Source organism: Equus asinus, chromosome 5 (genome assembly GCF_041296235.1).
Source record: "Equus asinus isolate D_3611 breed Donkey chromosome 5, EquAss-T2T_v2, whole genome shotgun sequence".
In the NCBI taxonomy this organism is placed as follows: Eukaryota; Metazoa; Chordata; class Mammalia; order Perissodactyla; family Equidae; genus Equus; species Equus asinus.
This window is the reverse complement of record NC_091794.1, coordinates 65,499,354-65,512,171: the sequence shown is the minus strand read 5'-3', so window position 1 is coordinate 65,512,171 and position 12,818 is coordinate 65,499,354. Positions and strand designations below refer to the sequence as shown.

General features: G+C 44.9%; 1 protein-coding gene across 28 annotated transcripts in view; it reads left to right on the top strand.

Moving 5' to 3' along the window:
• The window catches only part of FGGY (FGGY carbohydrate kinase domain containing), a 378,492-nt gene that overhangs the window by 280,572 nt on the left and 85,102 nt on the right, over positions 1 to 12,818 (top strand). For 26 of the 28 annotated variants that reach the window (XM_014844657.3, XM_070509784.1, XM_070509761.1 and 23 more), the window contains one exon: positions 801 to 948. The exons of the other annotated variants lie outside the window; for them this stretch is intronic. In XM_014844657.3, coding sequence (XP_014700143.1) covers positions 801 to 948 — 148 coding nt within the window. The remainder of the gene's footprint in view (positions 1 to 800; positions 949 to 12,818) is intronic. 28 annotated transcript variants of the gene reach the window in all.

Genomic DNA, 12,818 nt, shown 5'->3' with positions numbered 1-12,818 from the left:
GGCCCATGTTACCCAGCTAGGACAGACAGCACCAAGATCTGACCCCAGGACTGCCTTGATCACCAAGCCCATGACCTCTGTCCCCCTTTCAGCTGGACATGTACAGCTGGGGGAAGTGGTCTGACACCCTCATTCGACACGCGCAGAAACTGAGGCTTAAAAAGGAGAAAGGACTAATGCAATGTCCTTTGGTGGGTTTAGGCTGTGAATCAGGTCTCCTACTCCTGAGCCTAACTGCGTTCACCCTTTTCTGTCACTTCCCTTGGAAACTCTCATCCTGAGTCCAGTAACTTATATTTGTCTCCACTGGTCACATCATTATTACTACAATTAGGAGTACTGATTCTTTAAAAATGCTTTACGAATGTACAGTATTGTATAGTTTACAAAATGCTGTATCTTCACATCCATGGTTTCCTTTGATCTTCACAATAACCCTGTGAGGTAAGCTGGACAGGGATTATGATATCTGTTTTTACAGATGCAAAGAACGTCGTTCAGAAAGTGGTTACACACTTATGAGGGGGTAAAGAAACCCTACGAGGGGTTTCTGGACCTGGTCTTCTGATCCCAGCCCTTCCCACTTTCCACTAGGACATGCCACCTCATCGTAGTAATAGTACAGTGTGATTTGAGAGTATGCCGCTTTCTGTGGGTTTGGGGGAGTTTCTTTGCTGAAGCTTTTGGGACCCTGCTTACTTTCTGGATTTGATATGGAAATACAAATGGTTTCTTTCTGCAGAACAATTTGCTCCCTAGCCCTACCCCCCTTTTAAAAACAGAATCTACTTCTCTTCCAGATGCCAGAGTGTATATGCATATTTGAACAGTCACCTGGATCTGATTAAGAAGGCGCAGCCTGTGGGTTTCCTCACTGTTGATTTACATGTTTGGCCAGATTTCCATGGCAACCGGTCTCCCCTAGCAGATCTGACACTAAAGGGCATGGTAAGTAACAGCCAGTCCTTGCACGAAGAAGGCAGACCAAATGACTGCACAGCTTGGAAGAAGCCAAGTGAGGGGAGGGAAAGAGGAAAAATAAACAAAACCGGCCAGCAGCCCCCAGCTTCTTGCACGTGCATTGCCGTCTAAAGGCTGCTGCTGCTGCCTGCGATGATCTGCTGAAAGTTCTCGTTGTTTCTCAGCCAGTCTTGAGAGCCTTAAAAGCAGTATTTCGTACATTTAGCTCCTGCAGACTCTTTGTCCCCTGTAGTGGCTGGAAGTCGTGAGCTCCTGCCTGTGTAATTCTTGTATTTACATCAGTTCGTAGAGGCATGTTTTCCACCTCCATTCCCAGGCCACCTGGTAAATAAGTGGTAAATATTACCTCTTATGGTCTTGCTTCCCACAGCCACGCATCTGTCTAAGTTCTGAATCAGGGCTCTTCAGAGTACCTACTAACATTATTAGGATTTCAGATTAAACTTCGGTAAAAGTAAAATACAATTAAGAACTTAGGTTGGTGGATAAATTCAGCTCTTAATGACCTTTAGAGTCACTTCCAGTGAAGTGATTTTGGGACCTCAGGAGGGCCAGGGTGAACTTGGTAGGGGAGCCGCCCACCACCTAAGCTAAGGGAGTGGAGACACGGCGTCCTGGTAGCTAACTGAGACTGGCGGCTGAGAGCAATACAGCCACAAGACTCATGTTTGAGGATGGACGGAGCATGTGAAAGCTAGAGAAAAAAGCTAAGCCTCAGTTCCAAGGGACTACAAATAAGAAAATAAACCACGATTTCAGAATCCAGGAAGGTGTCAAGAAGTTGAGAAGCAGAGTGTGAGGCAAATTAAGGCAGGAAATTCAGAATGGAGGCTGCGAGCTGTGTACGATCTATGCACTGCGTGACAGTGGGGCAGGCCTGCTGGCTTGAAGGGCTTCAAGACTCAAAATTCTAGGGTTTGTGGTTAATTTTATTGAGGTTGTTTTAAATATTTGTATGATGCCAACAGGAAAACCTGATCTTTATTTTCATTACCTAGTGGATACAATCAGCTTCACCTGATAAAAAGGAGTCATGGTGAGAGAAAAGAACATTGGACAAAGCAAAAGTTCTATCTGTCTGGAGTCCATGAAGCACACCCATACAGCAAATAATAAGCTCAGCCTCCCTTTTTGGCCTGTGGAAGCAGAAGAAGATTGTCCAGAGAGGGCTGTGTGGCCACAGATGGCAACTAGAAAGCAGTACATTCAGATAACTGTCTCTCTGGGTGCAAACAGAGGTTTGGGGAAGAACACTTTTCATATGAGTGCAAAAATGAGTGTGTTAATTAGAGACAAATATATGAAGTCAAAGAATGCCTGACTCATTAGAATAAGTACATACTCGCCAAAGGAGACTTCTTGCCTGGGGACATATGCTCCATTGTATTGAAAATTCTAGTAAGTTTACTTTTTTAAAAAGCTTTATTGTTTTACAAACACACCTCATATATTGCCTGATATTTCTTAGCAGCAATTTCCCTTCATCACTGTCCTTGTGTTGGCTTCTGTCAGAATAGCTGTCCCTCCGTGAATTTGTGGCACAACGCTGGAAGGAAAAGGTGACCTAGATAAGATAGAAGGAAGGAAACTCTGGGCTAAAATTTTCCCCCCAAATCTTTTTCTCTCAATCCGGTTTTGGGTGACATCAAAATAATCACCCTGAAACCTGTCTGTTGCCACGTTACCCTTTTGCAGCACCTGCCGTGACTGCTGTCTCCAGCACACGGGGAGTGCATGCCTCTCCGGTCCCTCCTGCATGCCAGGCCTTGCTGCCGGTGCCGGCAGGGCCACCAGCTCTTACACTCCTGGAGCATGTTTCAAGGGAGGGGACAGAAGTGCTGGATAAAGTGCTAAGTTTAAAAAGTACCTAGCAAGGAGGATGATGAGGGTGCTCCCAGCAGGGCACGACCCACATGTGACTGCTTCTTTGGGCTCCTGAAACAGCGCTCTGGGCACATGTGGAGTGCTTGATGTGTATTTAGTGATAATTCATAATCAACACGGGGATAATAAAGAGGTCATCTGTTGTTAGAAAAAGTATACAGATGAACAATTAGCTGATACTAAACGGATTAGATTGCTAGTGACTCTTACTATCCATTTGATAAGTATTTACTGCCAGCATTAATGTCCAGGTAGATTAAGCTAAGAAGTTCCTATTTTACCATAATTATGAGTACATTTTTCATCAATTAATAATTTTAACAAATTCAGGCCACTATAGTTGGTGGGGGATATGAGTGACTAGACACAATTCCAGGCTTCAGGAATATTACTGTCTTTGGAGACAGATAGAATGTATAAACAGACAGTGGGGACACAGGGTCAAGCTCCAGGTGCCGCTCACTGTCCCGGGCTCCTCGATGCATGGATGATGATTGCGCAGCCAGTCTCAGTGGCCAGGAGAGGCTTCAGGTAGGAGGTGACATTGACACTGTGTAAGGCAGGGAAGGGGTTTTGGGGCCGGGGAGATCCCAGTGTGTGCAGAGTTCTAGAGCGGAGGAGGTAATTATTGTACCTTTGTGAGAGAGAGAGAGAGAGAGAGAGTGTGTGTGTGTGTACATAGTCATTACACAGTGTGAGCCCTGTACCGGAGACATCTGTGCGAGCTGAAGAAGGTGCTCAATAAATGTCTGACTTTGAATTTTTTTTAGGGGTCATTTAAGTGGCAAGTTCTCATGCAGCCTTTCTCTGCTTCACTTGAAAATACCTATGAAGATGCAAAAAAAGCATAAACTGATGCTAATTTTGACAATTAAGATGACATTCAACAAGGAAAAATAGGACTGACATTCTCAGAGAGAATCTGGGAAGATTTTCCAGAATCTAAAAGACTAAATGTAATTGGTTTGATAAACATAATATTGACACATGAACAGAGTAAGCTGCCAGCCTTCCACGAGTTTGGACGTCTCCTCTCTCCGCTCCCTAGCTGAAAAATGCAAGGTCCCTTTCAGTCTGAAAACAGAGCAGTCATCCCTCTGCTGCTGACAGTTAGGGTTTTGTTTTGCTTTCTTTTGTTTTTTAGAAGCAGCCAGTGAGTTTAATTTCCCAGAACTCCTCCACAACCCAGACCTCATCTTCCCTTTCAGTTCAATCCATTAGAAAACCGCCAAGCGAAGGAGCCAACTGGGCAGGAAGTCTGACTGAGGATGAAAGGGGATGCCCTGCATGCTAAGGATCCTGAGTAAAACTCTGTAAAAGGGCCGGAGATAGGAAGAGCCTGTGAATGTGGAAAGCGGCTATAGTTTTGCAGTCTGCTGTCTGTCCTAGGGTTGTGAAGCCGGGCCGTGGTGGTCTGCCTCAGGACGACAAAGCTGTCCAAAATAGAGCCCTCAGCTCTGGGATTGGCAGCTACTGTAGATCTGAAGAGGCAAATCCAAGTTACCATGAGGGGGGCGAGAGTAAGTCGTGTGTACCCTGTGCTGGGAATCCCTGAACATGTATGGCTCTCTAGTTAAAGTGAGCAAAACAATGATAATAAAGTCAGTCCGCTAGGAAAAACATGCTGCATACAAAGAAAAAGGAATATTTTCAGCATTTAGGGAAAGGCCTCTTAAAAAGTTGTTTACTACTAAAACCAAAAGAAATGATTAAAAACTCCTTGCCATATTCAATAGGTTGCTTTTTAGGGACATATCTCTACAAAATAGGGCAGAAACAGGAAAAAATGAGTTCAGATGAAAAGGCAATGGAATGAGAAGAAAAAGGAAATGATAAAGACAACTAAAAATCCAATAGCAGGGTTAAAATCTGCATGAAAGGCAATAAGAAACAATTTTTACTAAAGAACAGAACATCAGAGCTATCATAAGACATAGCATATATTTTAAATTTATTAGAAAAACATTTTGAGGGTAGGGGCTATGGTTTATTTGCTTTTTTAGTTTCAACAGTGCTTGGGTCAGAGCCGGGCACTGAGTAATTGCCTTACGGTTCAGTAATTATTTCAGTCTTCATTTGTCAACAGAGGAACAGACGGTGACCTGCCCAAGGTCACGATGCCAAGAGATGCGGGTGCTTAGCTGACCCATGAATCCCGACTTTCAGGATGCATACCCCACGAGGCTGCTTGCCTCGTTACTCGGGACTTCATAAAATGCACTCAGGACTGTAGAGCAGGAGTCCCGGCAGCTCCATCCTGAGTGGGGTGATGCTGACATGGTAGCCTCGGCCTCGCTACCCTGTTCTGACCACCAGGCTTCTCACCTGCTGGCCGTTTTCACTTTTACACTGGTCTTTGGATTTGAGTTCTGACCCCATCTCTCCTCAGTGCTGGTTCTAGCTTCCTTCCCGGCCTCACTGACTCAGATTTCAAAAGTAATCACCACTCCTGCTTTGACCTGGCTCTAAACCCTTCCACTCCAGGTGCCGACCCTTGTAAGCAGGAACAGGGCGTAACCAGGAATCTTTCCCTTATGCCTGATAGAATCATTTTCTTTTGTTCTGGAAACAGTTGGCTCCCTGCCGTGTGATTGGCTGCCTCACTACTCCTTTGGTGATGCACATTGATCTACCGTACTGGGCTCAAAAGAGGTGGAGCTTAGGGGGTGGGCACCTGAATAGTAGACCTGGACCAAGCGGCCTCCCATGTGAATGTTTCTCCTTCCCACTTGGTAAGTGAGGCACAGAGAGGTAAGGGCTGCATACATGATATTTAAAAAAAGCAGAAGCTTGGGGAATACCAGTTAGGATCAAAACGTTTAATGCTGGTAATTCTAGGTTCTTTAGAAACAAAACAAAATGCTTACTTTTAAAGTAAAGAAACATGACATGGTGGCACAAAGATGGATGAAACTACATACCATCAGGAGTGGTTGCATGTTTTAGATTCTTGTGTGTGATTGTTTTTATTTTGAGTGGTTGGTTGGATAGTTTTTACCACTGTCAAACAGTAAACAGAGCCCAGGTTTTGAAGTCAGACTTGTGTTTGCCTCTTGGCTTAGAAATGTACCAGTTATGTGACCTTTGAGGTTGGCTCTGTAAGGTCAACATGCTCATCAGGAAGCAGGGACGCCACAGGCTTCCTTGCAGGTCACTGTCAGAATCAAATGGGGAGACTGTCACATAGTGGACAGATGACAAGAGCAAATGCTTTTGAGTCTGTAGCTCCTGCTTAGTGGCCCTTATTTGCATGTTTACAAGATGGCCAACCAGATTCTAAGTGCGGCCTTTGAATCCTGGACAGCCAGTATGAGCCATCCACCTTAGGCCCGGGACTGACTGGACTTAGTCACCAGCCATGAACAACCAGCTAGAGAAGCTGAACAGTCATGAGGTCCATCACGGGAACCCGGTTTCATACAGGGTAGAGACTAGTCTTGTCCCTATTTAAGTCCTTGGCCCTCAATTTCCTCATCAGCACAACAGGAAACTCAAACTTGGTCTACCTTACAACACAGCTCGTGCTGTAGGAATTTTGAAAGCCTTGTGTGTATGACCAGTTTCTGTTCTCAAATTGACATGACCTCTTTGTTTTGGTGAGGTTTTTAAACTCTTTTCCTGAAATACCCACTCAAAGAAGTGAATTACCTCAGAGACAGATCAGGCTGTGAAGACACACCATGTTCACCATCAGCTGAATCGTGTTTTCTCTGCTTCATTTTGCAAGGACAGTACTACCTGGGATGGAAAGTCATTGTTTGCTTCTTGAAGAACTGTGATCTCTTTCATAAGGCCATGTGCTGCTCTAACTGCTGGGGGGCCGAGCGCTGCTGTAGCAGCCCCTTCAGAGCGAGCACAGGGCTGGCAGGGCGCTCAGGAGACAGGCATTAGGGGTCCTCAGCCAGTTCCCAGAGGACTGGACCCCGGCTAGGGATGGGCATCGCTAAACAGAGTGAGCTGTGGATGAAGACAACAACTCCAGTGAGGATTTGCAAGAGCTCAGGAGAAGCCAGAGATTGTATCCCTGTGGCTTCCTCTGGTGGGAAAATGGATGATGGAGCTGGAAGCCCCTCAGCTAATTAAAGCACCTTTTGAAAGATATTTTATAAGCCTTGGAAACACGTTCCTCTTTGACATGAGTTTGTTGATGTTTTTCTTATGATTTAATGCTGTTTTATTTAGCCTTTTTTTTTTTTTAGGTAAGAACGATTGGCCCTGAGCTAGTATCTGTTGCCAAGCTTCCTCTTTTTTGCTTGAGGAAGATTGTCACTGAGCTAACATCTGTGCCAATCTTCCTCTATTTTTTATGTGGGACACCACCACAGCATGGCTCGATGAGAAGTGTGTCAGTCTGCACCCAGGATCTGAACCTGCAAACCCCAGGCCACCAAAGTGGAGCATGCGAACTTAACCACGCCACCGGGCCAGCCCCTGTTTAGTTACTTTTTGCATATTGTTTTTGCCTGTGAAAAATTGAATCCTATAACAGAGCTTAATATCCTCAGTATCATTTAATGGGTTTTCTGTTAATGTGTTTTCTTATTGAAGCAACTAATTCACCAGCTGGTATTGTGATTTATAGTAGGTACCATTTTTTCAGGGACCATGATGTGCCAGGCTCCGTGGTAGATGGCTCTACATGCATCGTCACTGACTCTCACAATAACCCTGCAGGACAATGTTGTTGCCTTGTTTAAAAGAATGGAGAAACTGAGGCTCAGAGTACTCATTACCCAGTAATTACCATAAGTACTCTACCCCGAGGAGAAAAGACCAAAAGTGGTATTAGAACCTGGTCAGTTCAAACGGAAGTCACTGACATTCTTTGGTAGGAAAAAAAATTTAATAAAAAACTAGATTTTTGTATTTTTCGCACTTCTGCTCTGTTTTTAATGTGTCTCTAATATTTCTCCCTCATTTAGTGATTTTTTAAAAATTATATTACAGAATCAGACTTTTCTTTCTTAGTGCTTTTTGTCTTCCGTATGTACACCAAACAATATGTAAAACTGGAGTGGGAAGTAGATGCTGGACAGGAGCCCTCCCCAAGGTAGAGTATAAGGATGAGAGACTGAGTGAGTCAGGTGGAAATCTGCCAGGAAGACCCAAGAGATCAATAATGGGAAGGAACTAAGGCCAGAGAACCAAGGATGCGACCCAGGTTGACATGCAAACCCAGGACGGTGTTAGACGACAGCGAGTGAGGGCCAGGACAGCTAACTGGAACAGCTTTGGGATACCGTGCGTGAGCATATTAAAATGACGTAGGTCTGGAGCACCAAGAGTGTGTGTGAAGCGCCTGGTACATCTGGCAAACAGCAAATGGACTAGCGTTGTGTGCTGCAGAGTTCACCAATAGAATGAGGTTGTGAGAGACAATGTCAGTCCGTCATCCCCTCGTCTTGTGTGTATTAGTTGTCTTTTGCTGCTGTAATAACACAAACTTAGAGGCTTGAGTTTATTACCCCCAGTTCTGAGGTCTGAAGCCCAGGCTGACTCAGCTGGTCTCTCTGCTTCTCTTTTCACGAGGTCAGAACCAAGGACTCTTCTCTAGAGGCTCTGGGAATAAGCTGCTACCAGACTCCTTCAAGTTGTTGGCCAAATTCAGCTGCGCGCAGTGGAAGGGCTGAGGCCCGTTTCCTGGCTATCTGTCAGCCAGGGGTCTTCAGCTTCTACAGCCACCTGCATTTCTTGGCTCCTCGCCCCCTTGCTCCATCTTCAATGCCAGCAATAGTGGATCAAGTACACCTCCTGCTTTGAATCTCTTTTATTGCCACTTCTGCCTCATCTCTCCTGCCTTCCTCTTCCTGTATCTCCTGACTGACTCTTCTGCCTTCCTCTTCTGCTTTCAAGAGATCATATGATTACATTGGGCTCAACTGGGTAATCCAGGATAATCTCCCTATTTTAAGGTGAGCTGGCTAGTAAATCGTTCCATCTGCAAAGTCCCTCTGCAGCAGTGCCTAGATTCGGGTTTGAGTGATTCTGGAGGGGTGGGAATCTTGGGGGGGGCATCTTTGGAATTCTGCCTATCACATTCTGTTAATATGTTTATATGCACCCAGATCTGGGTGAGTTTTAGGCAATGCCAATTATCAGCCTCGATGCCTGATACTTACTGAAACCTCTGACTATTGTTGGGGACATTTGTCCCTCTTTCTCTTCCAGGCTACTGATTATCTCAGACCTGTCCTCCAATCTCTGTCCTCTCTCCAGAGGTTCTCTCTCTGGCCTTCCTCATTTTCTTGCTGTCTGTCCGTCAGCTCTGCCTTCATTATTCAACTGAGTGGAGCATTTTTTTTGCTGCTTTGTCTTCTGAAAAGCTTTCGGCCGATTCCCCTGACCCTTGGACACCACATCAAGCTCTGATGACTCTCTAGGAAGCTCTAGGAAATCTCAGGACTGGAAATCCTGTTTTCATGTCTTTTGTAATCTTAAGAGACCCCTTGAGACTATTTCTTGGCCTTTTTTTCTTACCAACATATGTAACAACTTCAATTTCTTTAACAACTAGGAAGGAAAAAACTCAGCTAACTAAATTAGTAATAGATTTGTTCATAATCTCAACTATTTTAGGCCCTATGAACCTGTAATTCACAATCCCCAGGTTTAGGACAATCATTCCCACAATTTATTGTGCATTAGGACCTTGCTGAAAATACATCTTGCTGGGCCCACACCAAAGGGTCAAGAAATCTGGAGTCAGATGCCGGGAAATCTGCATTCAACTAGGATCCCAGGAAAGAGTTGAGACGTGTCCAGATTCACACAGCTATTAGGGGCAGAAGGACTTAAGCTGAAGTCCAGGTCGCAGACTGTCAGTCTTTCCTAGTCACAGAGTGTGTGGAAGTGTGTAGGTTGATAAAGACTAAGGCTTCTCCAAGGACTCCTTGCCAGTGAGTCCCCCACTGTGCTATCCCTGGGCACTCATTAGGGACACACTGCTTCTCCACACTCTAAGATATCCATGCCTTCAACACTATGACCCTGATGTTGATGGTCAATGTACCGTCTGCCCTACCTTCCCTTTCCTGTACATCCACTAGTCTCCAGTGCCCCCATTATACCCTGGTGGTACCTAGAGCGAGCTGAAGGAGATCCTGTATTGCTGTATCTCAATTAATGAATGGGATTGAACCCTTTATGCAATTCAAGAGACAGAGAATGAACATTGATCAAGTGAGACCTGTGCACACGTGGTTGGCTCTTGAGGAGCTAGAGGAGTGTCTAGCTCCTGTTGACTCAGTACAGCATGCTGAAAAGTAAGACACTTTGCAGATGATATATTATTTAACCTTCACACAAATGCTTTAAGAATTATCATTCCTATTTTACGAATGAAAGACATTGAGGCTCAGAGAGGTTAGAAAACTCACACTGTCATGCAGCCAGTTAGGGAGAATGTCCAGGTTTAAACCAGGTATCTTACTCCAAAGCTCACCTACACTTCTCTTCCAAGCTCAAAAATGCCAACATTTACATAAACATTCTATAACATTATCTAGGATGTTGAAATTATCAATTGCAGTTCACATCTCTTTGGCCACCATATGCAGCTTTCACACATCTCTAAATATTAATTCTAAGTGCTTTCTCTTATAATTTTCCTCATTACACAATAGTCAAAACAAAATGTGCTTACCATTGCGAGTCTCCCATGGGACTTCCCCACATATTTCACTCTCTTGCCCAAACATTCAAAATAGGCACATGCCCTTCTGTAAACACACTCCTTCCACTTATGCTTCCTTCCCACTTCCTCTTATTAATGGAACCATTCAGCCTTCAGCCAGAGGTATCGGCTCATCTGGGCTATCCCAGCTTTCTCACTGTTTACCAAGCCACACCTCCCCCAGGATATCCCTGGCGCTCCCAGGGCACTGCTGCCACCTCCCTACTGCGAGCTCTCTGAGGGCCCTCCGTAGCTTCCTGAATGATTTCCATGCAGGCACTCCTTAGAATGGTCCATCTTGGGCTGACTGTCATTTGTCTTTTGCCGAGGAAGGGCTGAGATGCCTGGTATTTGAGAGAGAATCAAAGGGACATCCTCATGCTCTTCCCTTCTAGTCTCTCTATCTGCACATCAGGTGAGATGTCAAGGAAGCAAGGACCCCAGATCATAGTAACTTCACACTTTAGAGAGAAATGTCTTTCATTGGGTCACATTTCAACTCTGTGGTCCTGATGTTAGTGGTGAGGGAATGTTGGAAATGGCTATGGGTGAGCTGTGCTTTGCTGTTCCCTTTTAATAACTGAGTACGTTCCATAGAGTGATCCATGTAGTAAATCCCTTCTAGATTTCTTCTCAGGAATAATTTTCTCTCTCTTGAAGAATGAGTATGTTTTATTTGTCAGAAAAAAATAAGCTATGTCACTCATCGTGTCCCTTTTTGCCATCACTACCAGCAAGCTCAAGAGCTAAATTTCATGCTCGTTTACTTTATCTCATCCTCAGTTTCTGTAACTATCTTCTCTTTTCTCACCTATGATTTCTGAGTTCTGGAGTCACCAGAAATTTAGAGAAGTGTCCATGATATCTTTTTGCTTGAATATCAATACTTTTGGGAAGTTCTTATGAACATTTGCTGGGATCAAGGAAGCTAAATCTGGTGATATCACACAGCTTCTCCCTTCCGGGGTCTTCCTGACTGAGAATCAGAACCAGTTACATTGTCAATGTTATTATACAGAGCACTGGGCTTCCTAATAAATGAATAGGAGAATGCATCTTATATACAAAGTCGAAATCCTCCCCCACCCCCAATCACAGTTTATCCAGAGCTGGTCTTCAGGATCCACCTGTGGGATGTGGGTCTGCCAGATACATACCCAGCCACACAGAGGATCGTAGCCTCATTCACGTCTAATCGATGACCAGGAAGAGGAAGCCAGAGGTAGCCTGCCTCCTGGACTGGCTCTGGAAGAGAGCCCTGAGCCATGGTCCAGTCAGCTTCCCCAAGAGATCAGCCGCAATGATGCTGTTGAGGCGAGGCTGGTACAGAAGAGAGAGAGCCCATTCATGACTAGTGACCTTTACCAAGGACCACCATGTGGCACGGTGCTGGTTGCTCACATAAGATATTCGGCTGAGGGTGCCATATGACAGGGCTGAAATCCTATTCACTCTGCTCCTTTTTCTAGTTCATTCTTCCAGATGGGGTGCCTTTTGCATTTAGTCCGCCTGCAGGGAGCACCTTTTTCTAATCCACACAAAGTCACCCTATGAGCTACAGGAACACTCCTGCTACCCCAATCTCATATAAGCCACTCTTCTGATGAGGAAGGGTAAGCGTGGAGGTTGGGGACAGTGCTTGGGAGCATGAAGCGAGCAACTGAAAGTGCTAACCCAGTGTTCTCTCTTGGAACGTGGAGGAAATGTCTCCTCCCTTTATAAATACATGAGGAGCCAAGGTGGTAAATTTTGTCTGCCTATAATTGTATAATCTGGCAGAGAAGACAAGGTGTTAGGAAGAAGGTAGTGTACAAAGGGAAAAAGAAGCATTGAATTGTCACCAATTCACACAGTCAAGTGTTAACTTAGTGCTGGGCACAGTGCTAGGCATTGGAGATACTGTGGTGAACAACACAATTCTGTCAAAACACCTAGTTCTGGTTCCACTCTCTGTGTTCCCTGAGGCACAGTGTGAAGTGAACTTCTATAACGTCAGCGTTGTCCGTGCTCTCTCCTAGTTCCGGCATTCAAACTATATGTTAGGTCTCGGGGGAACTTTCTGAGGGATGTTTCTTCACAGAGTTGTTGGCTTGCAAAGATGTAGCCCCAGAGTTCCTCTCCAAACCTTCCATGCTCCTGTGTGTGAAAATCATAGCCGTCGTTCTCACCTACTTGCCTAATTATTTGCCAAGAAAAACTATCAGCAGGTGCCTCTACTGAATTCAGGAATCTCCCCATCACAAACTCAGATGAGTGACCAGGATGCTCAATGAGGAAGGCA